The sequence below is a fragment of the Tasmannia lanceolata genome, unplaced genomic scaffold (genome assembly GCF_043159265.1).
Source record: "Tasmannia lanceolata isolate RefF3 unplaced genomic scaffold, GAP_Taslan_0.1 ptg000013l, whole genome shotgun sequence".
Classification (NCBI taxonomy): domain Eukaryota; kingdom Viridiplantae; phylum Streptophyta; class Magnoliopsida; order Canellales; family Winteraceae; genus Tasmannia; species Tasmannia lanceolata.
The window spans coordinates 10,882,832-10,905,917 of record NW_027518690.1 but is presented as its reverse complement, the minus strand read 5'-3'; the positions used below and the strand labels follow the sequence as shown (position 1 = coordinate 10,905,917).

At 37.8% G+C, this 23,086-nt stretch overlaps 3 protein-coding genes and 1 non-coding gene across 15 annotated transcripts; 3 read left to right on the top strand and 1 right to left on the bottom strand.

The window, feature by feature from the left end:
- The first annotated feature begins 413 nt into the window (after nucleotides 1-413).
- On the top strand, nucleotides 414-4,457 carry LOC143889769 (uncharacterized). Of its 12 annotated transcripts, none has more exons than XM_077394119.1 (6): nucleotides 427-562; nucleotides 1,882-2,103; nucleotides 2,292-2,341; nucleotides 2,518-2,570; nucleotides 2,713-2,759; nucleotides 3,660-4,457. In XM_077394119.1, the coding sequence occupies exons 2-5, from the start codon at nucleotides 1,901-1,903 to the stop codon at nucleotides 2,740-2,742; spliced, it is 336 nt and encodes a 111-aa protein (XP_077250234.1). In that variant the 5' UTR covers nucleotides 427-562; nucleotides 1,882-1,900; the 3' UTR covers nucleotides 2,743-2,759; nucleotides 3,660-4,457. The 12 variants fall into 12 exon arrangements, with proteins under 12 accessions (XP_077250224.1, XP_077250234.1, XP_077250233.1 ...); XM_077394118.1 differs by having other exon boundaries at nucleotides 2,713-2,775; XM_077394116.1 differs by having other exon boundaries at nucleotides 2,708-2,759.
- Nucleotides 4,402-4,534, top strand: LOC143891483 (small nucleolar RNA snoR74). The gene has a single exon (XR_013255365.1). It is a non-coding gene; the product is annotated as a small nucleolar RNA snoR74 (small nucleolar RNA).
- A 2,642-nt stretch (nucleotides 4,535-7,176) lies between these two features.
- On the bottom strand, nucleotides 7,177-7,695 carry LOC143890959 (uncharacterized). The gene has a single exon (XM_077395626.1). It carries the CDS (start codon nucleotides 7,693-7,695, stop codon nucleotides 7,177-7,179), a length of 519 nt encoding a protein of 172 aa, XP_077251741.1.
- An 8,230-nt stretch (nucleotides 7,696-15,925) lies between these two features.
- Nucleotides 15,926-22,801, top strand: LOC143889768 (thioredoxin F-type, chloroplastic-like). Its single transcript, XM_077394106.1, has 3 exons — nucleotides 15,926-16,340; nucleotides 22,155-22,254; nucleotides 22,338-22,801. Exons 1-3 carry the CDS (start codon nucleotides 16,039-16,041, stop codon nucleotides 22,470-22,472), a joined length of 537 nt encoding a protein of 178 aa, XP_077250221.1. The 5' UTR covers nucleotides 15,926-16,038; the 3' UTR covers nucleotides 22,473-22,801.
- Nucleotides 22,802-23,086: the final 285 nt, after the last annotated feature.

Sequence of the window (23,086 nt, the reverse complement as noted above, 5' to 3'; positions counted from 1 at the left end):
CATTGTCTTCTACTTTTTTTTATCACATGCATTGTCGGGCGAACCGGTTGGTGGTATTTATCCTTTTATGCCATTATTTTCTTCCTCTGCAGATCGTAAAAACTGATAGTATCTAACAACTAGTATTTTTTTTATGTGGATGTCGGACCAGGTTCGAGCTGATGAGATGAGTGTCCCTTTTCCATGTTCACAAATGCCTGAATAGTTATGACCAATAAATTTTTGGCAATGATTTTTCTCTCCCCCTTCCCCCCCCCCCCCCCCCCCCCCCCCTCCCGGCAGTACGCATTCATCCCCCTTTTAACGTGATTTGACGTAAAAAAGCGTTAAAGTTGCCCACTGTTCAAGTTATAAGGGGGGCGAATGCATACTGCAAAAGGGGGGGGGGGGGGGGGGGGGGGGGTTGTGGAAAAGTCATCTCCCTAAATTTTTTTCATGATAAATAGGTTTTTTAGGCTTCAGAGAGTTGCTTCTGTCGAAATCAAAGCTGATAAGGCAAGCAAAGCCACTCTTTCGGAATTTTACTCCCCAACAAGCGCAATGTAGCCTCAACCATTGATTAGTGAGTAATTTTCTCCTCATTGCTTCTTCCTGTTTTCCACATGCAGGTGTTTATTACTGTTTCCATGAGCTATCTGGAGGCTATGCTGGGGTCAGGACCATTATACCAAGGCTGTCAGCTGGCTGTATAATATCCTGTTTTTAGAAAAAATAAATTACCTGTTTGGATATAACATGTTCTAAGAACCCAGTTGAAGCTAAGTGGGAACTGACCCATCAAACATCGTCACTTCGACCTTATTCTCTTTGTTGTCAATATAATTACCTCCCAATCCATGTCATTGCTTCTCATGCCTATCTTCTATTGTCCCTTTAAAGGCTTTGTGAAAAGAAAAAGAGAGACAATTAGGATTTTATTTGTCAAGAGATGGGATATTGGTGTTGAGAGTGAGAGGGAGATTTTAGTATGGGTAACACTTGTCATGGCCTGAAAGATTGGAGATCCGGAAGGTTTCATGCTTCATATGGGTAACACTCTGGTGAGATCATGGTTTTAAATTTCGGCCGAAATACCGAAATTTCGGATTTCAGCCGGGACTGAAATTTAAAACCGAAATCGAAATTTAAAAATTCCGGCCGAAATTATAAGATTTACACTGAAATTTCCACGGAAACTGATATCGCACAGAAATTTCATTTTCAGCTGAGGCCGAAACCGAATCTGAAACCGAAATTTCAAACCTTGGGTGAGATCTTACATGGGACCCAATCTTTTGTGAAGTTTCTTTATAGTTCTTGTTTGGTTGATCATGATGAAGTGAATTTGACAAGGAGCTTCAGAGTGTTGTCAAGGAAGTCTTGGAGGAGCAAAGGATAAGTGATGGATGGAAATTGTCAAGATTTCCATTGAGAAATAGAATTTTTTTTTTTTTTTTTGAATGATAATTTATTTATTGTCATCGCACACTTTCTTTTCTTTTTTGTATGCCTTTATTTTATTTTATTTTGAATAGCAAATATAACATTAATAAAAAGAACAAATACAAGGCCAACCGAACTAGTCAGTGAACAAGAGGAAAAGAAAAGAAGGAAAGAAGAGATATAACCAACACCACATTCTCAGGGGGAAAAAAGTCAAAAAAATACAAGGTCCTGCCTCGCCACTCCATCCCTAGCAAGTTTCTGTATGCCTTTATCTTCCTATCTTCTTTTATTGGTTAGCTTTTGAGGGTTCCTTTTTCATGGAATTTACCTTTATGTGTTGTTTTTAACTAAGATTGGGAGTAGGTTTTTACTTATGTGGTTGTTTTTAATGTGTCTTGCATTGCTACATCCTTGAGTTGTACGTTGTCCCTTGATGAGTTGCTCTTTTATTTTTAGATTATAATTTATCAGAGAAATGAGAAGGGGACTTATTGGTCACCGATTTCTCAGAGACACATGGTTCCATTTATTAAATCAAAGAGCCAAGCCACTCTGCACTAGCCATAAGCCCGGAGGAGGTGGAGCGGATAATGATGCGTATCGTCAGCTCGAAAAACTTGACTTCATGACTGCTGCTAAAATGCTCTTCACCAAGCCACCTAAGGAGAAGAAATTTGGGTAATGATTTTTGAATTTTGGAGTAGAGTTTTCCGAAATTGATCTGTGAGTTTGGATGTTCACTTGTCTTTTCTGCTTCTCTTGGGCATTTTTTTTTTGTTGAATGGTATTCTCTTGGGCATTTCTTTAGAGCATTTTGAGAAATAAATGCTCATGTATGTGTTTTTTTTTTCTTTTTCTATGGCCAGGCTTGATTTTCATCTGGTACAACTCTTCTTTGTCTGCATGCCTTCATTGGGTATTTCTCAACTTAACCAACCAGTTTTATATTCTATCGCATTTACATGTCATGTTGAGTGATCATATTTCAGTTGGTCATTTCCTCAACAACTTGTATGAATTTGATCAAATGACGTAATTGAAGGATTTCATCTTTTGGCACTGTTATCTGAAAACCATATTTTCTGGTCACAGCTGTTTATTTGGTGGCACAATATGCACGCTATGAAATCAAAAGGATGGAAGTGGTAATGATGTGTTTCCTTTCTTTTATTCTTTTCTTGTACATCTGTTATGGGCTTTGCAATTGCTGTCTATATTGTTGGGCATTTTTTCTATACAATGTTTTTTTCATTGATCCATTTTTCTTTTGTTTTTTCAATAGCGAAGGCTCCCATTCTATGGGAGGATACATCTTGATTTTTGGGGCAGCAAATGTATGCTCGAATGCTGGTATTTGATCCTTGATTGTAAAACTAGTGTAGAAACTCGGGGTACATCTTGTTTCTACATACCACTGAAGTCTTGATACTGGGCTGGCAAATGACGGATTTCAATATGTTCCATAGTTTTGGCTTTTGATGAACCAAAAGTCTCATCTCAGCTGAAGAGAGTTTTCCTTTTTTCCCCGCACTTTCATCTGCTTTTGCTATTTATTTGTTTTCTTTTTTACTATGATTTTCCTTTGCTATGGATTTATTTTCTTTTATCTCTATTGAGCAGGCATCTCGGCATATTTTATCCGTTTGAGTTTAACAAGCATAAGATTATAATGAATTATAGACTAGGCATGGTACAATGCCTCGCACATGTTGCCAAAGAAAACATGTGCTTCTTGAGTTTTTAATAGCTCTTCAAACAAACATTTCGGCTCTTATTGCATCCATCCTTCAAACTTAAGAAACATAAGATGCGTAATAAAGAATGGTATGCTTCCAAATGAAACATTTGCGTATGAAACACCTTCGGAATAAACTTGTTCAAAATCTTTCGAAATCACTCTAATGCCTTCAATCAGCACATAGATTGTTTCAGTGAGAAAGTTTCTGCACGTGACATCTATATAAGTAGTGTTTTCTTGTTTTTTTTTTTTTAATAGGTAGGTAAGTAGTGTTTTCTTAAATTTCAATAACTATTCAAATATCAATTATCTAATCACACAATACTTCTCACTTTAATGATGTTTTTAGTTATTCAGACTTCAAGCTTCCTTTGTATTGTCATTCATTTAATGTTTAATCTTTTGGTTAGCTTCATTAGCTTTTATGCCCTATAATGGTTAAGTGGCTAATATTTAATCATAATATTTCAACTTGTAAGTTAATGATTTGTTTCAGGAAGTAGAGCTGAAAAAAAAGAAAGCCGAGGAAGAAGAGAAAGCAAAAGAGATGGATTCAAACAACACAAAAGAAGGACCTGCTTCGGACCTATTGGAGGTAAAGGCCAGACTAGATGAATTAGAGGTGGCTGTGAAGTAAATTATTGATGTATCAAAGAACTATCTGTGGGCAACATAGCCGAGGACCAAGAAGGTAGCAAGAAAGAGCAACCAAACCTTGCCGAGTCTAACACCAAAGATAAGTTAAAACATAACAATTCTGCACCAGATGACCCTCATAGTAGGTCAAAAGCCACTGAATCAAGGTCAGATTTAACCAGGGACAACGTTGTTGGATCCAGCCAGGACGACAAGAAACAGGGTGTGAAATGAAAAAACGGGATGTAGTCTTAAGAGTTAAAGAGCTGAAGTGGCAAACAGCTTTCAGCCACCTCACACGGTGGCTTTACATTTTTTCCTGCTTGAAGATGCCTGTTGATCTGTTGTGTATCGGGATTGGCTTTCATCGAAAGTACATGAAGAGGGTTCATCTGTTAGACACGGACGTCCTTCCTACATATTTAGCAACACCCATCTGTGAGACATGAATGTGACAACTGCCGTGACTATCGCAGTTAGCTTTTGCTTGTCGAAAGGGCTTGGCTTTTTTTATTCAGTGTATTTTTGAACCCCTGCTAGGGACAGCGCAAAAAGCAGGATTATTACTGAGTTTGTTTTGTGTTTGATGTCTAAGCCCAAAGGAAAATGCAGGGTCTTGTTGTATATGTGAATAGGTCTCTCGTAATTTTCAGGTAAATTGCTATCATTGCTATTAGGTGAACCTTTTGTAGGCTTTCTTGAGTGACAACAGGGTCAGTAAATGATGAAAGTTTAAGTTAAACCTCAGTATTAAATGGATGTTACACGCACATATTTTTATATATGCATAACATTTCAGCTAACCTCAATGCTTCCATATTGTGAACTATTTCATACAATATTCTGTTGGCAATAGGGTATTTTTTGGATTTTTTTATGCCCATTGTAATCTTTAAATAGCTTATAGTTTTTGTTGAAGTATAACTTCCAAGTAAATTAAGAGTTACGTGAATTTTTTAAAAGAAAAAATATCTTCTACTTCAATTCTACAAACACCTTTCAAGTAATACAACGAAAATATAAATAACAAAACAACAAAAACAAAGCGCGGAGTAACTGAATATCTTTAAAAAAGCAAAGCGTTGAGTGACTGAATGTCTTTAAAAAAGCAATGCGAAGCGCATATTTGGGAGAAAAGCGGCATGAGCAAACGCCCAAAAAAGCAAAGCGCGGAGTGACTGAATATCTTTAACGCATATTTGGGATTAGCACGGAGTGACTGAATATCTTTTTGGAAATCGGAGATGAATCGGGTTCCGACGGAGGGAAATTGTTATCTGGATATCTTTTGCAGAAATCGTCTCGTCTTTCTCTTCTTAGTGAGATGAACCGGGTTCCGACAGGGGGAAATTATTTTCGTCTCCTTCAGTCGAAAATCGTCACAGCTGTGGATTGACTTGGTGGGCATGTTGCTGCATGTTCTTTCATGTCATAAGTTCTATCCAGCTTTACCTACCAAAAATAGTTTGGTGACAGTTATAAATCTTGCGGCAAGAATTAATGTTGAATTATTCTAGTCTAATTTTTGGTCTGAAAATGTAAAGAAATGCTTTCAGTGAATATGATTTTGCTCCTTAAATCGTTATAAGAAGTGGCATTAGCCAAGACAAATGATCAAGTTTATTAGTGCAAATTTTTTTCTCAGTACCTGCTGTACATGCGGCCATGCGGGTGCAGTTCTCATACAATCTTGATGTAAGAATTACTGTTGAATTATTCTAGTCTAATTTTTTATCTGAAAATTCAAAGAAATGCTTTCAGTGAATATAATTTTGCCCCTTCAATTGTTATAGGAAGTAGGGCATCAGCCAGTTAAAATTTAAGAGAGATGATCAAGTGCATTAGGTCGGTCTTTATGTGGTACTATGGAGTTGCATGGATTATATGCAAAAAAGAATACGGGCATGTAAAGAATACCAATCTCCAATAAAGGGTAGACCACATTACATTTTTTAGGCAATGAACATTTAACCATCACCATTTGTAAACAAGAAATTCTATTTTATCAGAAAAGCATAAACAAACATGATACCAATGTGCAGCTGTTGAGACATAAAGCCCAGGCAAACCGAGCTACAGCTAACAATGGTTAGATCTGATATAGTATTTTCATTGTATCAAATCCTAGAGTACTCTATGATAAACCTTATAATGTCTTTGTTTTGCTATCAACCAAATAACATATATAGACCTTTTGGTAAGGTAGAAACACATTGAACTCGCTCCTCACACTTAAAGAGTGAGTTGTGGTTATATAATCACTAAAGAAGCGTAGTGCATGCACGATCATATTATTTGCATTGTGATGTGTGAACATAATGCATACAATATATGTGTGCCTAATTCATGCCTAGGACATGTTCTAACTCTGAACTTATACATTGGAGACGTCGGGTCTATACACCTGAAAATGCCTCATTTTCAAGCATTTCTCCTTGTTGTCGTTCATAGAGCATGCCGATTAAAACTTTATCATGAAAACTTGTTTCCTCACTTATGTTGATGACTACCAGGATAGTCCTGAGAATACAATGCCTACAACTATCGATCAAGAGCTACATCCCGAGTTCCATAACAAGCCAATATGCCCGTACAAAGCGAAAGAAGGAAGAAGAGTGAAAGGGGGTGTTGATATCGAAAAGGATTATAGAGATGTGTCACTTAAGATGCTCTTACATTTGTTTGTTGTTACCACGTTGCCGATCATGTGCCTCTTTGTACACAGAGACATTGGTCATTATCGTTAAGTAATGCAACCGCCACAAAAACACGATTAAAATTTAAACTTAAATTGTGACCGTTGTGTTTCAATGATTATCCTCTTAATCTTTTGCTTGCTTGCTTGATTTATTATATATATATATATATATATATAGGGATTTGCTAAGCTCCATCGCAAAAGGCTTTTCACGGCTGGTCTGTTTAGACCAGCCACCTCGTGAATGGAGACAAAAGTCTTCATTAACGAGGTGGCTGGTCTGATGTGCGGCAGACTAGCCGTGAAAAGCCTTTTGTGATGGACACTAGCAATTCCTATATATATATATATATATATATATATATATATAGAGAGAGAGAGAGAGAGAGAGAGAGAGAGAGAGAGAGAGACTTTATGGGAAGTGATATATCCGCCCCTTTTGATTAGTTGGGACACCCGACAGCAATGTATAATGACTGCAGAGGGGTGATGTGCACCATTGAATCCTTTTGACGTGAAGTAGATCACCCATGGGTGTCCCAAGTTATAAAAAAGGGTGGATATGTCACTTCCCATACTTTTTATACTCTATATTATTATTTTATTCCCCTTTTTTTTTTTTGATCGGTAATTTGGGGTTAGGCAGACCCCCACCAGATATATTAAAGAAACAAAAGGATTACATACGAAAATAAATAGCTCCAGAGGAGTCTTCTAATACAATAGAGAGCAGTTCCTGAGGAAGGTCGATAGCATTTATAGGGTGGCCTTTGAGAGGGCAAGTAGTCTTTGAGAGATAATCTGCAGCCTTATTCCCTTCTCTCCAGATGTGAGAAATGGTCCAGGACCTGAAGCTGGTTAGCAAAAGCTCAATTTTTTCCAGGGTTATGATTTTCCTCCATGGGCATGTGATTTCCTTCTGCAGAACTTTGACAGCTACAAGGGAATCAGATACTATCCATAGGAGATTACAGCGATTCGGATCAACGAGTTGGAGGCCCCTGAAAATTGCTTCTATTTCTAATTCAGAGATGGAGGACGAGCAGAGACTTGCTGCTGGATAATCAATAGAGTAGAGGCTCACATGGTTACCATTACTGTTGCGAAGAAGCCCTCCAATGCTTCCTTCACCATTAGCCAACGAAGCATCAGCATTTAGCTTAAGGGAGAAATATTTTGAGAACCCTGAACTAACCATACGACATATCTATGGGGCTTCACATGTGTGAAAATTTTGAGACAGGAAGGGAGAAATATTTATAGCCTCTTTCCCTTTCCCACTTTTTTCATCCTAAGTAAAGTAGGACAAAATATCCCAAGTTGCTTTTTCTGAGTGACCTTGGTTTTTTTGTCTTATTCAAAATTGTGGGGCAAGGCTTCTTTATTTTTTGAAAAATACACTAACAATTCCCACCACATTTTAAAGATAAAGAAAAAAATTTAAGTCAAAATTTTGAATTGAATACTACTTCAAATGACGAGAGGACGTCACAATGTATTGTGAACACTAGTTTGCATGGCGGTCACAATATTTTATTTACTTTGGTCATGCAGTCAACCTCGTTTCACAAGTGCTTCTAGATCACATGAAGTGACCTCGACTTCCACACTTGAATAGCCAGACTTATCAAAAACGCTTTCGCAACCTTTTTCACCCTCACCTTATGTATAATCTTGTTAAGCACTTTAAAGTTCAATTTCTTTACGTTGAATTTTAATAAAAGATCTTATATCCTCTTACATAATTAATCCACCGGAAATGTAGCCTCCCGCAATATTTATAAAGAAAGGGGGAGGAGGTGGGTGGTGGGAAAAGAGAGAAGAGAGAAGAGAGAAGCCTTGATAGAGAAAGAAAGGAGAAGGAAAGAAGAAAGGGGAGGAAGTGAGAAGCAGCTGCAAGCTAGATGTGAGGGGTAGAAAAGCAAGGAAGAAGAAGAAGAAGGGAAAAGGAAAAAGAAGAGAATAGGAAAAGAGGGTGGAGCAGGATTTTGTATAGACGGGAGGTTTAGGTTTAATTGGTGAACCATGGGATGACCAATACAGTACAAATTTTGAATGTTTAAGTGGTGGGTCATGCTGAAGGATCAATAAGGTTATAAGGTCGCATTAAGCATTTTTAAGTGGTGAGCCATAGGAGTTGGCCAATAATATATAAGATATTTAAAGTAGGTTTAAGCTTCAATCTAAGGTAGTGAGCCATGGGAGGTAACTATAGTAGGCTAAAATCATTTTTCTATTCTTGACTTACAATTAAATGTAACTGAAGTAGAACGAAAGGAATGTAGATATTTCTTTCCTTTTTGTTTTCTGTTAGTTTGAGAGAAGAGTCAAACTAAACAAATTAAATTGTGTGCATTTAGCAATCCTGATATTATAGATAGATAAAGGGAAATGTTATCAGCACTTCTGTATTTTGATGAGGGCACTCCTCACTTTATTAAAAAGTACGGTATGGCCCGCACCATAGGATGATCCAAACCGTCCATTAGATGGGCCACAGCCTAAATAATTTGTGCCCCAAAAATCATTTCCATAGGTTGATTCTAACCCTCCGATCTAAATCTTAGAGTGTTGATCCTAACCCCCTATAGATCGGAGGGTTAGGATCAACCTATGGAAATGATTTTAGGGGCACAACCTATTTAGGCTATGGCCCATATAATGGACGGTTTGGATCATCCTATGGTGCGGGCCATACCGTACTTTTTAATAAAGTCAGGAGTGCCTTCATCAAAATATAGTAGTGCTGATAACATTTCCCTAGATAAATGGAAAATGCTAACAAGAAGTAACTTTTGAGTCCCACTTTTGCCTTGTTTCATCGGATAGGATCGCAACTTTTTTATAAAATGACAAAAGAAGCCTTTATATCTTAAGGGAAACGGCATGTTTGGCAACCATGTATATTTTTCATGGAATATTGGCTTAAGAAAAGCTTAGAGAGTAGGGAAATGAACCAGGAATGTAACAGTAGTGGGATGAGTGAGGAGACATGCAAAGGGACAAAAAAGTAGGAAAAAATAAAACTCTATTCAAGAGATAGCAAAGTGACAAAATAATAGAGTTTTATTTTTCCTTATTTTGTTATCACTTTCTCCTGTAGGAAATGAGACAGAAATAGTAAGCCCAACTAAAGGTATTATGGGAAGTAAAAAAGTTTCATCTAGGCTCCGTAAAATGGGTGGAAAACAAATTTTACATCCATTTTTAAGTGGAAAAAATGGGTATAATATTTGTTTTACACCCATTTTACGTCAAAAGAAGCAAGATAGGGATGTAGTTGATTTTATAGGAAGGATTAAATTAAGGTTTATGACGAGTAAGAGAAATGACCAGAGTTTTTTCTATTAAAAAAGTCTACCGCGCGTTAACTTTTTAATACCACACAGTTTACCATGTTTTCTCTTTCTGTTTGGTTTCCCTCCAATATCTCATTTATATTTACATAATTCTTCAATGTGTACCCTCCAATATCTCATTTATATTTACATAATTCTTCAATGTGCATGGTTCTGAAACATAAACTAGTGTAAATTAGTGTAGAACTTAAAACATGCCACATTCATTCAAATATAAATATGAGAGACAACATCTCCAATAAAAGGTATACTACCACTTAATATAAACAAGCATAATGCTAAAATGAAGCTAGAACTACATCCCGACTCATTTTTAGTAGGTAAACTGAGATTGAATCTGCAACCTTAAGGTTGAAACATAAAGCTTTGGCCAACTGAGCTCACCTGCTCAACCCCAAACTGTTGATAGCTCTGTCATATTGTAATTTATTACCAAAGTTCCTTCGAATCTCTTTATTTTGCTATCAACCAAGTAACATATATGTAACTTAGTAAGGCAGGAACACAATGCACTCGCGTGTTTGTGGTTATATGACCACTAAAAAAGCATTGTTCGTGCACAATCATATTATATGCATTGCAATGTGTGACCATAATGCATGCAATATGTTTGTGCCTAATTAATGCCTTGCAGCCTAAGACATGCTCCATGTGCGAACTAACTCCCTCCCTCCCTCTATGTTATTCCCAGCTCCTAGGCTCACTTTTTAGCAGATTTTGTCTTATTCATCCGAGGTGGCAGTTCTTGCTTTCATATTTCTCAGGCCACCACTACCCTAACCACAGCTGTAACAGTTCTTCCGTCGACTGTGAAAACAAAAGATTAAGACAAATGTTTGAGTGCTACTTATCTTGTTGCCAATCCTGTCTTACATGCCCGAACCAAGCATATCGAAGTTGATTATCACTTTGTTAGATAGCGGGCTGCTCGTGGGGCTCTTAGAGTGCTTTTCGTCAATAGTGCCGATCAACTAGCCGATAGTTTTACAAAGGGTTTGCCCATCAAACGGTTTCAATGGCTATGTGACAAGCTGAACATCTCTACCGCCCCGTCCAGCTTGTGGGAGGGTGTTAACGTATCTCATTCAAGATAACCACGACATACCTTCTATATAGTTAAGGCATCATGACATCATGCTGAATAATGAAATCTTCCATTCTGCAGCAGCCCAAGAAGGAAGATAGCTTCAACATAATAAGATAAGGATTGATGATGTCACCCTTGACTAGCCAAAGAAGGAATGCCTTTCCAATTAATGCCATGTTGGGAAAGAGAATATTTTATTCATTTTTTGTATTTTATGTTCTTCCTTATATTGATTGATTGTAATCATGAAATCCTACTGTCATGAGATATGACATGTTGTACTCTTCCATGTATAGAACACCCTATTCATTATAGATATAGAGTGGCAATCCAACGAATGGATATGCAAACATTTGTCTTAATCTTTTGTTTTCATGGTATCAGAGCACTAACAATTCTCTATTGCTAGTCAAATCGATCCTTCTCTTCCCAACTCTCCTTCTTCTTCACTTCCTTTTCTCTCCTTTTTCAATGGCTTCTACTGGATCTGCCACTAGCTCTTCTTCCCTCTCACCGTCTGATTCAACAATCATGCCCAATGCTGGAATGGCTTCTACCATATCTGCCACTAGCCCTTCTTCCCTCCCACCTTCTTGTTCAACAATCATGCCCAATGTTGGATTGCTTACCAATATTTCTCATCTTGTCTCTGTGAAACTTGATAGAACCAACTACTTATTATGGCATAGTCAACTTCTCCCTATCCTCAAGAGGTCTTGGCTCAATGCAAACCCATGTGGCATAGTCTGGGTTTGGGATGGTGAGGACATCATTATCATTGCCAGGTTGCGTGATAAACTGACTAGGGGCCGAGAGACTACCATCAACGTATTTCAAGAGGTCTTGGCTATGCCATAATAAGTAGTTGGTTCTATCAAGTTTCACAGAGATAAGATGAGAAATATTGGTAAGCAATCCAACATTGGGCATGATTGTTGAACCAGACGGTGGGAGGGAAGAAGAGCTAGTGGCAGATATGGTAGAAGCCATTCCAGCATTGAGCATGATTGTTTAATCAGACGGTGGGAGGGAAGAAGAGCTAGTGGCAGATAAGGTAGAAGCCATTGAAAAACGAGAGAAAAGGAAGTGAAGAAGAAGGAGAGTTAGGAAGAGAAGGATCGATTCGACTAGCAATAGAGAATTGTTAGTACTTTGATACCATGAAAACAAAAGATTAAGACAAATGTTTGCAGATACATTCGTTGGATTGCCACTCTATATTTATAATGAATAGGGTGTTCTATACATGGAAGAGCACAGCATGTCATATCTCATGACAATAGGATTTCATGATTACAATCAATCAATATAAGGAAGAACATAAAATACAAAGAATGAATACAATATTCTCTTTCCCAACATGGCATTAATCGGAAAGGCATTCCTTCTTTGGCTAGTCAAGGGTGATATCATCAATCCTTATCTTATTATGTTGACGATATCTTCCTTCTTGGGCTGCTGCAGAATGGAAGATTTCATGATTCAGCATGATGTCATGATGCCTTGACTATATAGAAGGTATGTCGTGGGTATCTTGAATGAGATACGTTAAGAGACTGGAGGGTTTTTTTTTTTCTACTAGATGGCCTGCCGGGCCACAATTGCAAAGCCCACCACCCCTCCCTAGGGGCTTGATTATGCGGATGGGAAATAAAGGCTTGAGAATACAATGCCTACAACTATCGGTCAAAAAAGAGATACACGCCAAGTTCAATAGCAAATCAGTATGCCCATACTTCAAGAAAGAAGGAAGAAGAGTGAAAGGGGTGTCAGTACCAAAAAGGACTGAAGTGAGAAAAACTACGCTCACAGAAGTTAATGTCAAACCCGGGTCTTCAGTGTCTTTTATAATTGTTTAAAGGAAAATGACATGGAGACCGACAGATGGAGAAGAAGGGATAGCTCATATGGCATATAGCCATGGGGCTTTCCTTTCCATATGTGAAGACTTGTGTGTGTGAGAAGAAGGGATAGCTCATATTTATAGCCTCTTTCTCTTCCCCACCTTTTCATCCTAAGCAATGTGGGACTAAACATCCCAAGTTGCTTTTTCTCCAACTCAATTTTGCCCTATGTTTTTTGGTCTGATTCAAAACGGTGGGCAGCACTTATTTATTTTTGAAAATATACTAACAATCCTCCAGTACTTATAAAAGATAAAGAAAAAAAATCTAAGTCAAATGGAAGTAAACGTATTACTTCAAATAATAAGAGGAAGTCACGGGATATTGTGGACACTGGTTCGAACGACGGTTCTATTCACTTAAGCCATGTGCTCACCCTTATTTCGCAGGTATTTTAGAGTTGTAGTAGTCTAATTCATAGGAAGTGACCCTAACTTCCTCATTTGAATAGGCAGACTTATCAAGAGCGATTCCGTAACCTTTTCTTGCTCTCACTTTATCTCTAAGGCTGTTAAGAACTTAAGTTCAACTTTCTTTGCGTTGAATTTTAATAAGAGTTATTTCATATTCTCTTATAGAATTAATGCACAGGAAATTAATGTGGCCTCTCGCAATTTTTCTAATTAAACAGGGAAGGAGGTGGGGTGGCGGGGAAAGAGATAAGTGTTAAGAGAGAAAGATAGGAGGAAGAAGAAAAAGGAGGTGGTGAGAGGCAGCTACAAGCTAGCTGTGAGGGACAGCAGGAAGAAGCAGGAAGAAAAGAAAAAAAGAAAAGGAATAGTAGATTAGGGTGTGGTTTAGGATTTTATATAGATGGGAGGTTTGCGTTTAAATGTAGAGATATGGGATGATCAATAGGTTATAAGTTTTAAATGTTTAAGTGGTAGGTCATGGAGGAGGGCCAATAAGGTTATAAAGTTGTGCTCAAGATTTTTAAGTGGTGGGACATAGGAGTTGGCCAATAGGATATAAGATATCTCAAAGTAGGTTTGTGACGCAATGCGAAAGCGGAAACAAATCTGTCTGGGAATTCAGAACTTGGACTTGTTAGTTCTTACACAGAATACCTAGAACATCCCGTGATTAGCTAGCAACCGATTCCTAGTGCAGATCTACTCAATCGACAATTAAAATCTGGCTCTGAGTTCCATTTAATATAGCAGAAGTTACAAATGTACAGATCATCCCAGATGTTCTTGGAATTCAAATTTGGCAGTAGTGGATTTGTTAGACTTAAAATCAAGAGGGAGAGCACCACTGACTGAGATACTAATGCATATTAATATTACATGATTAGATATCTAAAAATAGAGAAGTACTGTGATGAAGGGCCTTATGAACACGTACTCATCATCCCACCATTGATATTTGCTCCAACAGCAGCTCACACAGTTGGAGCTCTTGTATTATATATTCCTGCATCATTCTACATAAAATATTAGAGAATATTAAGTACTATCACCTCCGGCCCTTTTCTTGGATATGAAAAACACTTAATTTCCCTTTTGATTATGTACACATGGATATTTCCCTTTCATATGGGTTTCAAGTAATATGGGCCAAGAGATGCATGGATTTAACTATTCTTGACTATAATAGTTATGAAATTTTCCATAATATGAAATTCTCCGCATATAAGGAAGTAGGAAGTTACAGTTAATTCGCCTCGATGCATGTGCCTGTGACAGTGGTGACGGCTTGACTCGGAAAAGAGATCATTTGTACTCAACAGGCTTGGATATACGATAACGACGGTAAAAATTGAAACTATTTCTAACAATTTAAATTCCAGTCATAAGGTAGATATATCACATATGCTATTGTAAATTTTTCCTATCTGGAACAACATTTTATGAGAAGATACTCCTTGATATCTCATAGCACTAGATATTTCTATTAAGTATTAGAAATAAAAGAATATAAATTACAAATGTAGAAACAATGCCGGTTCATAGTTTGTGCATGGGATATAAGAAATTATAAATTTACGGAGCATTAATTATGAGAGCTCCAACAGTAGAATGTTTTAAATGAGGCGGTCTGGATTTCTCGGATAGTAACAAGGTGTACACGAGTTAAATCCAATTTAGCTGTAAGGACTAAGGAGGGAGGCAAGGCTATTGATGCAGGGAGCGTGAAGCGACAATACCGAGATAGAGATCAACACAAGCAGCAACTAAGATAATCTCGTGGGGGTATGAAAACCCATGCCACGGTTTGTAGGAAAACTCCAATATCACGTGAAAGGAGCGAAGCTTCTTCACCCACTTGAAAGAGCCAATGCTCTCTTCACAAGTAATATCCTAAAAATAAACTTTATTCAAATCTATCTTTTTTTCCTCATGACATTGCATAATATAAAGATCCAAAACCTAAGAATAGCAACCCTAAATACTTGCCTAAGAATTATTCTTCATCTTCTATCTGAAGCAACATAAATAAAAGCGAGAAATATCTCTAAAATAACCCTAAAATAGTAATCCATATTAGACACTTACCATATTCTAAAATTGCCTACAACTTAGCCAAATCAAGTCCAAATAGGATAATATTAGGCTCTTTAGATAGGTAATAGAAAAACCTTTCTAAAAACACAAAAATCAAGCTAAATAGACAAGTTTTGACGTACCAAAAAATTACCACAAGTAAAATGACGAAAATAAGAAATAAAAAACAAAAGATTTGATCACGCCGCACGTTCTGCATCAGCTATCCTCAAATTAGGTAACCTTATCACATATTTCGCATATGAGAAATCAGGAATGTAACTGTTTGGATCACCAAATTGATGGACCCCACATCTACCCTGCCTTAGCTATTTTGGAAATTCATATATCACTCCTCCCCTTTCGCACCATTCCACACTCCCTTTTGATGTTTTCTCCTCATTTTTAGGAAAAGGCCAAAAAAAAGAAAAGAAAAGAGTAGTCATGAGTCTTATGAGTCATGAGTCATGAGTCACTACTCTTTAAACTAGCAGGGGGGTGGGCCGGAGAAGAAAAAGAGGCGGATGAATATATCACTTCCATTGTCTGTTTTCTTTATTATTACTACAGTAAGTATGGTTTGTGTGGACACCAACTTATTGATTTTTCTGTGTAGCAGAAATGAAGGAATAGAGCCTCTGTGTCTCTCTCAATTGGAATTGGGTGATATTTCCAAGAGAAAGGGAGCAGAGAGGTTAGGGCTGTATGGCTCTTCAAATGTCACTTTCCTCGCCCTTAATGCGTTCGTCTTTCATTTCCTGGTCTCCAAATCAGCCCTTATTTTTGCGACAATTTGGGAATCAGTGTTGTACTAGGGTTTTGAGGAGGAGTGTAGAGAGGAATGGAAAGAAGAGAGAGAATGGGGTCTCAGTTAGGTCAAGCTTAGATATGGCTGGGCCTGTTCAAGTGGTGGTGGGTCAGGTTACTGAGGTGAACAAGGACACTTTCTGGCCTATTGTTGAAGCCTCAGGAGAAAAGATTGTGGTTCTAGACATGTACACGCAATGGTAGCTCTCTCTCTCTCTCTCTCTCTCTCTCTCTCTCTCTCTCTATTAATGAATTACTACTTGGTATTTTGTGATCTGGGTTCTTGAATTCTTTGAGAATTAGTTGATTTTGCATGTGGGTTTTCTTCAAGTTGATTATTGTAAGATGGCGGGGAAGTTTTGGTTTTGGGTTCTAGTTTCTTTCACTGGAAGAATTGGCTAATCTTGGATGTGGGTTTTTGTTAAGTATGTCTAATTTGTATGTCATGAATTTCTGTAGATAGGTAAGGCTGTTTATGATTATCAATAGTCAACAATGTGAAGTTTTTCTTGTAAATGATTGACAATTCCTTTGCCAAGAACACTCTTTAGATGCATTAACATTCCGCACACTGTTTCCCAGTGATACTAATTGGGATTCCCCATAAACAATCTCACAACTCACAAAATTAACAAGATATCTGGCACCTTAATCAACAAGTATATGAGTTTCCCAACCAGCCATCTATACTTCTTTAATATCTAAACTCACACTGGATTCTATTGAGGTATTAACTAGTCTAGCTTTATGCATTCCTGTCTCATGAAGAAGGTCTATTATATATTTCCTTTGAGAAATGATCATTACTTAATGTTCACGAGCTACTTTAATAATTTAAAAGTACCTCAGCTACCTCAAAGTCTTTAGTGTGGAAATGTTGTCTTAAATACTGTTTTATTGCATCAATTCCATCAACATCACTGCCGGAGAGAATAACGTCATTAACATACACAACCGGTAGCAATACTTCAGATGCCTGTGTGCAAATAAAAACCGAGTGATCTGCAATTCTGCATGATTCCTACAGAAGCCAAATGCCATGATCACCTGATTCACCTGAATAAACTTATCAAAACATGCACGTGGATTTCATTTGTGTTTATAAATCGCTTTCTTCAATTTGCAGACTTTACCAATCTCCCCATGAGCAACAAACTCTAGTGGTTGCTCTATAAACACATTCTCACCAAGATCCCCATACAAAAATGCATTTTTAATGTCGAGCTGATATGACGGCCAATGGTTATTGACTGCAACTTATAGAAGCACTCAGATTGAGTTTAAGGGAGCAACTATGGGTAAGGTCTCTAAGTAATCCACACCCTAGATTTCGGTTTACTCCTTCGCAACCAAATGACCAATTGTGCCTTTGGCCGCTCTATAGTGCCACCAGGTTGATAGTTGATTGCAAACACACACTGACAATCAGCAACCTTTGACCCCTTAGGTGGCGTAATAAACTCCCAAGTATGAGAAGAGCACAATTCATCAATCTCTTCTTCCATTTCCTTCTTACATGTTTGATGCGACGAAGCTTATTGATAGGTGACAAAAGAGACAAGGCAAACTGGCGATACGATGAGCAAAGATGGTCAAACGAAACAAACTGAGCGATTGGGTGCTGCATACAAGAACGCTTACCTTTCCGAACAACAATAGACAAATCTAATACCGGACGAATAGAATGGGAAGTCGAATCTCCTTTAGAATTTGAAAATTGGATAGAGGGATGAACTGCTAGATTTTGTACCTCACTGGCTGTATTTATACGCATATACACTTTAAGAGGCTTTTCAGAACTAGGAGTAACAAAAGAGTTGCCATGAAAAAAAGGAGTAACAAAAGAGTCATCAATGGAAACTGGGAGTGGAATAGGATAAGAGATTATAGATGAGGAAGAAAATGACTCAGCATTGAGGACATCATCTTCATCAACACGGATATGCAGTTTGCGAAAATTGGATCAAAGCATTCTTATTCCTCTTTTGTAAGTGAATACCCAAGGAAAACACATTTTATAGCAGGAGACAATTTATCCAAATATGGACTCAAAAACTTTTGTTTCTTTCAACAAGTATGCCATGTCATTCCAGAATAATCATCCACAAAAGTAATAAAATACTTAAAGCCAACAATAAAGAAGGCTAACTGGAAATTTAGCAACACAAAGACAGATGATTGGCATATAAACGATGTGGCAGGAACAATGCCATCTCCCATAAAGGTAGAAGTTGAACCATCATAAAGCACAATAGAAGAATGACTTACAAACTTAGGTAAGGAAGAGAAAAATCGTAGAATTGCCTGTAATATGAGGAGATGCACTTGGATTTATAATCCAAGAGGAGGAGGATTGTGAGGCAACTAAGGCAGTTGTACATGAAGAATGTGCAAGAGTAGCAGGAGAAGTGGAAGACTGTTGGGTAGACAAATTGTTTAACTTGCCTCAATAACTTGTTGTACACTTCACGGGAGACTTCAAACTGTATCACCACTATGTGCAAGTCTCGTAGGCTGCTGGCCATCCACAACAACCTGATCATTATCCTCAGACACGGCTGAGGCCTGTTAGCCTATGCAACTTTCTCAAACTTGTTCCCATACTTATTAGCACTATGGTTGGTACGACCAACATGTGTGCACTATCTCCTCTACCACGTGCTTCACCTGAATCGCGACCACAACCATGGGTGGGAGTACCACAACCTTGACCTCACCAAGATAGGAAGGCATGCAATCTTATCGTTGAAGATGGAAACAGTATGAACATGGTTTCCCATCCATTGTTGACTCTGTGCAAGTTGAGGCCGAGCCTCTTGCACAACCTTATAAAATCGTGTGGGCCGACAACACCACACCCCTGGTAATGCACCATGCCCTTTTTAATATATATCTTTTAGTGCTTACCGTGTCTCGATTTGGTGTGACACAGTACCCATGAACATCACGCATATACTATTGGGACGTCCATGGATCTACGACCTAGATGTGTCCCATAGCAGGCGAACCAACATGTACCAAGAAAAGTGGATTATTATGAAGCCCATGTCCATTGAAAATATTAAGTCATTTCAAAGTGAAACCAACAATTCCGGCAATTAATACACTGAATCTGATCATTGCGCCAAATGAGGATTCACATACCAACAACTCCATGCTAGAGCCATCCGTGCAGATCCATCCATGGAGAATATGAAACTAGAACAGCAAAACAAAGCCTTTATTGCCATACAACGCTTGTTATGACGATACTTAGCCTGTGCACTATCTACGAAGATAAAGATGATGACAATATTTATTCAACACGCTTGAAAAAAGAGCTCGACAAAGTCTGTGAAAGCTTTTGTTAGTACCAAAAGCTGCAGACAATGTTGCAGGAACACCCATGGAGCCATTATCCTATCATTGGTATAAATTCTGAAGCCTACATTGAGATTGTATTCAACATCCAGATTGTACTCTACAGTGGATACAAGCACCCGGCGTACTTACTGTGATTGGAGTACTAGTACGATGGAAATATCATCCTTTATCCAGATATATATGGACTGCCGACGAGGAAGGTCCGCATCTCCATCCTAACCTCTATGCACATTCAGACTGTTTTAACTCGCCAGAGTCGGTTTTTCCTCGGCGGGGAGAGATGATAGGGATCGAGTCTGCTGAACACGTACCGAAGAAGGCATGGGGAATGGGGGAGAATATATTAAATGGGAGACGCCTTGAAGGGTGTCAATATCATTTTGGGGACATATTATTGTCAGGATGCCAATATCACGAAAGAGTGTCATTACCATTTGATGTCGTCATTATTGACGGAGTGTCATTATCATTATCAACCCCAACCCTTTTGACACTTATGACTACTTAAGTTATAAAGGTCCCACATCTTTGTTAAGAAGAATCCTATTGATTAGAAGGATTTTATTTTAATTGTTATTTATCAACGTTATTAGGTTATTAGGTTTTAACTTTTAACCACGTCTAGTTTAGGTTCCCCTTAACTATCAACCATCTCAACCTTCACCAAGCACTGATCACCTTCCCTTATCTATTCCTTTTACTCACAGCCTTAAACTGCAACATCTACAACCTAATAACCCTACGGTTACCCAAAAACCCACAAGGCTACTCCTTTTCCATAACCTACGACCAACATGGTTTAAAATTTTCACTGAAAACTGTCACTGAACAAAATGCTTCCCTTTCCATCCCCACCGAAATGCATACTGAAACCAAAATCGTAAGTAAATTAGTGGTATATTATACTAATATGTGTTATATAATTATATTTATATGTATCACATGTGAAATGTGGTGTATGTTTTATGCATAAATATTTGTATGAATTACTTGTGAAGTGTGATATGTACTGAATTATGAGACATACATGACAACACATGTTACTAGGTTTTCAAGGTTGTTAAACCATTTTGGGTGGTTTTTTGCTCATGTTATTGTTCTTTTGGTTGTATTTTTACTTACTTCAGTACTTCATGAATTTTCATTTATACGTCCTTTTGCTTGTGTTTCCATACTTTTCTATTATTTTACAGGTCTTCACCATAATTTTCATTTGAAATCTATATGTTTCCATGTCCATCACGACCAAAACACATACCGAAACCGAAACATGAAACCTTGCAATCAGCTGTCCCTTTCCTAGACCAGTTCTCCCATCTCCCATCCCTTTATTCTATAACCATTTGCCATGACTTCCAACTTTGCGGTTTCATTGAACCTAATCCTAAACCCTATTGAGTACCCTTTTCCTTCGTGGATTACTTTTCTGGTACAAAATTTCTTCAACAATCTATAAACCTCTAAACCCCATTTCCATATCCTTATCCAGCCAATTACCCTATCCACCTAAAAATGCCCAGAAATTTAACCCAGATCCTAGAGTAGTTTTTACTTATTCCAGACTTTGCTGCAAATTTTTATTACCTACTTTTCGTCAGTTTCTAAACCTTTACCAACCTGCTACAAAACCTTTATAAAATTTCTGGATACCCGTTCCTAATCAGACCTGCCACAAACCATTGCAGATCTGGACCAGTCCTATAACCCACATGAAACCTCATTACTGTCAACCTAGTTAAACCCATAACCTTTTAAATTGTCTACAGTTTTACAGTGCAGTTACAGTTCACCTTCTTGGACTGTTCAACTTGAAAACGCCAGACCAGATCCATATTCTCTTTCTCAACCCTTTAACCATAACCTTGCCCATCAACTGTCATACGGTTCCATCGCCCAAAGACCTATCACAGTCTCGTTTAGAGCCTGCAACAGTTCCTTTAATCTTTCGTATTAACTGCCTGTAATCTGCATTGAGTCCTATTTCCCACTATCCTAGAAATTTACTTCAGATCTACCATCCAGTACTGAAGTTCCCTCAACCCTTACTGTTCCTTATTGAGATCGATCTTTCTCCCAAAGATACTCTAGTGTGTTTGTACCTGTGGGTTCAGGTCATATGTCTAATCTCTTTAAAATGGGAAATCTTGCTCTAGTACTTGCTCGTACAGCTAGCAATTAGAAACCAGATTTCTTGGACCCGTGCAGGGTTTTTGAGCTATAATTTAGCCCTACATTTAGTAGTTGTGTTTCATGGCACAAATCAAGAATGGCTACTGATATTGGCACTACCATGTTTTGATAATGGGCCGAGCTCACCTTTCGTTTCTTATTTAACCAGCTGTCAAAGGCTATTACAATTCCCCAAAAGCTCTCAGTAGTCTCCCTGATGCAGCCATCATTAGCTCAAAGGAGCTCTTCTTTTTATAGAAATGCTTGGCCTTGCATCCGGCATATTGTTATTCCATTGTTATTTTTATTTATGCTTCCACTTATTTTTATCTCAATACCTCATTGTTCAAAAAGTTCTGTAGTTATTTCATCCCACTGGTTTGAATAAAAAAGCAATGCATTGCATATTATATCATACTATGGACCTGTTTTTGCATCTGCCTACATTTCCTGATCTCAGTGTTCTCAACTTCCTCTTGAAGGTGTGGCCCTTGTAAGATCATAGCACCAAAATTTCAACAATTGTCTGAGCAGCATCTTGATGTCGTCTTTCTAAAGCTTGACTGCAATCAAGAAAACAAGGTGTGTGGTGATCTTGGTTTATAAACCATCAAATCTTCTCTCTTGTTCTAGTCTTTGTTCATTGAACCATTTTTTGTTTGCAGCCATTGGCAAAAGAATTGGGGATAAGGGTGGTTCCCACCTTCAAGATTCTCAAGGATAGCAAGGTCGTAAAAGAAGTAACAGGGGCCAAATGGGATGACCTGGTTCTTGCAATTGAGACTGTTAAATCCAGTTGACTACCTTCACTCTTTGCCATTTTCAAATAATCTGGTGAAGTGTTCATAACAATTATGTAAATGTTAAATCCAGTACCTCCTTGAGCTTGATCCTTGTGGTTTGTTGGGGCTGCCAAGAAATTGGTATTACATACCATAATACCCCAAATAAAGAAGGTAGAATCTCTGCTGTATTTTTCAACTCTTCTTTCATGTTGGTCTGTCTATTTGTTCTGTACTTTGTATGCAGAGGGAACCATTTCTGTTTCTGATACATATAAGTAGTAAAAAAGCCATAAAAAGAAAAGGGTAGTTCCTTAAGTTAATAAAAATTGGACTTAATTAAAGAATACCTCATGAGATATGTGGTCTTTTCCTTATTAAAATCATTGGTTGGGATGAAATAAAGATTAAAAAAGTGAGCCACCAAATGGCCTTCCACCAAATCCCAATATTATAGTTTTCCTTATTAAAATCATTGGTTGGGATGAAATAAAGATTAAAAAAGTGAGCCACCAAATGGCCTTCCACCAAATCCCAATATTATAGTTTATGATGAGAGTGACTTGACTACTTCATATTTTGTAATGCAATATTATATATTCAAAGATAAAAAAAAAAAATGTTAGGTGTTT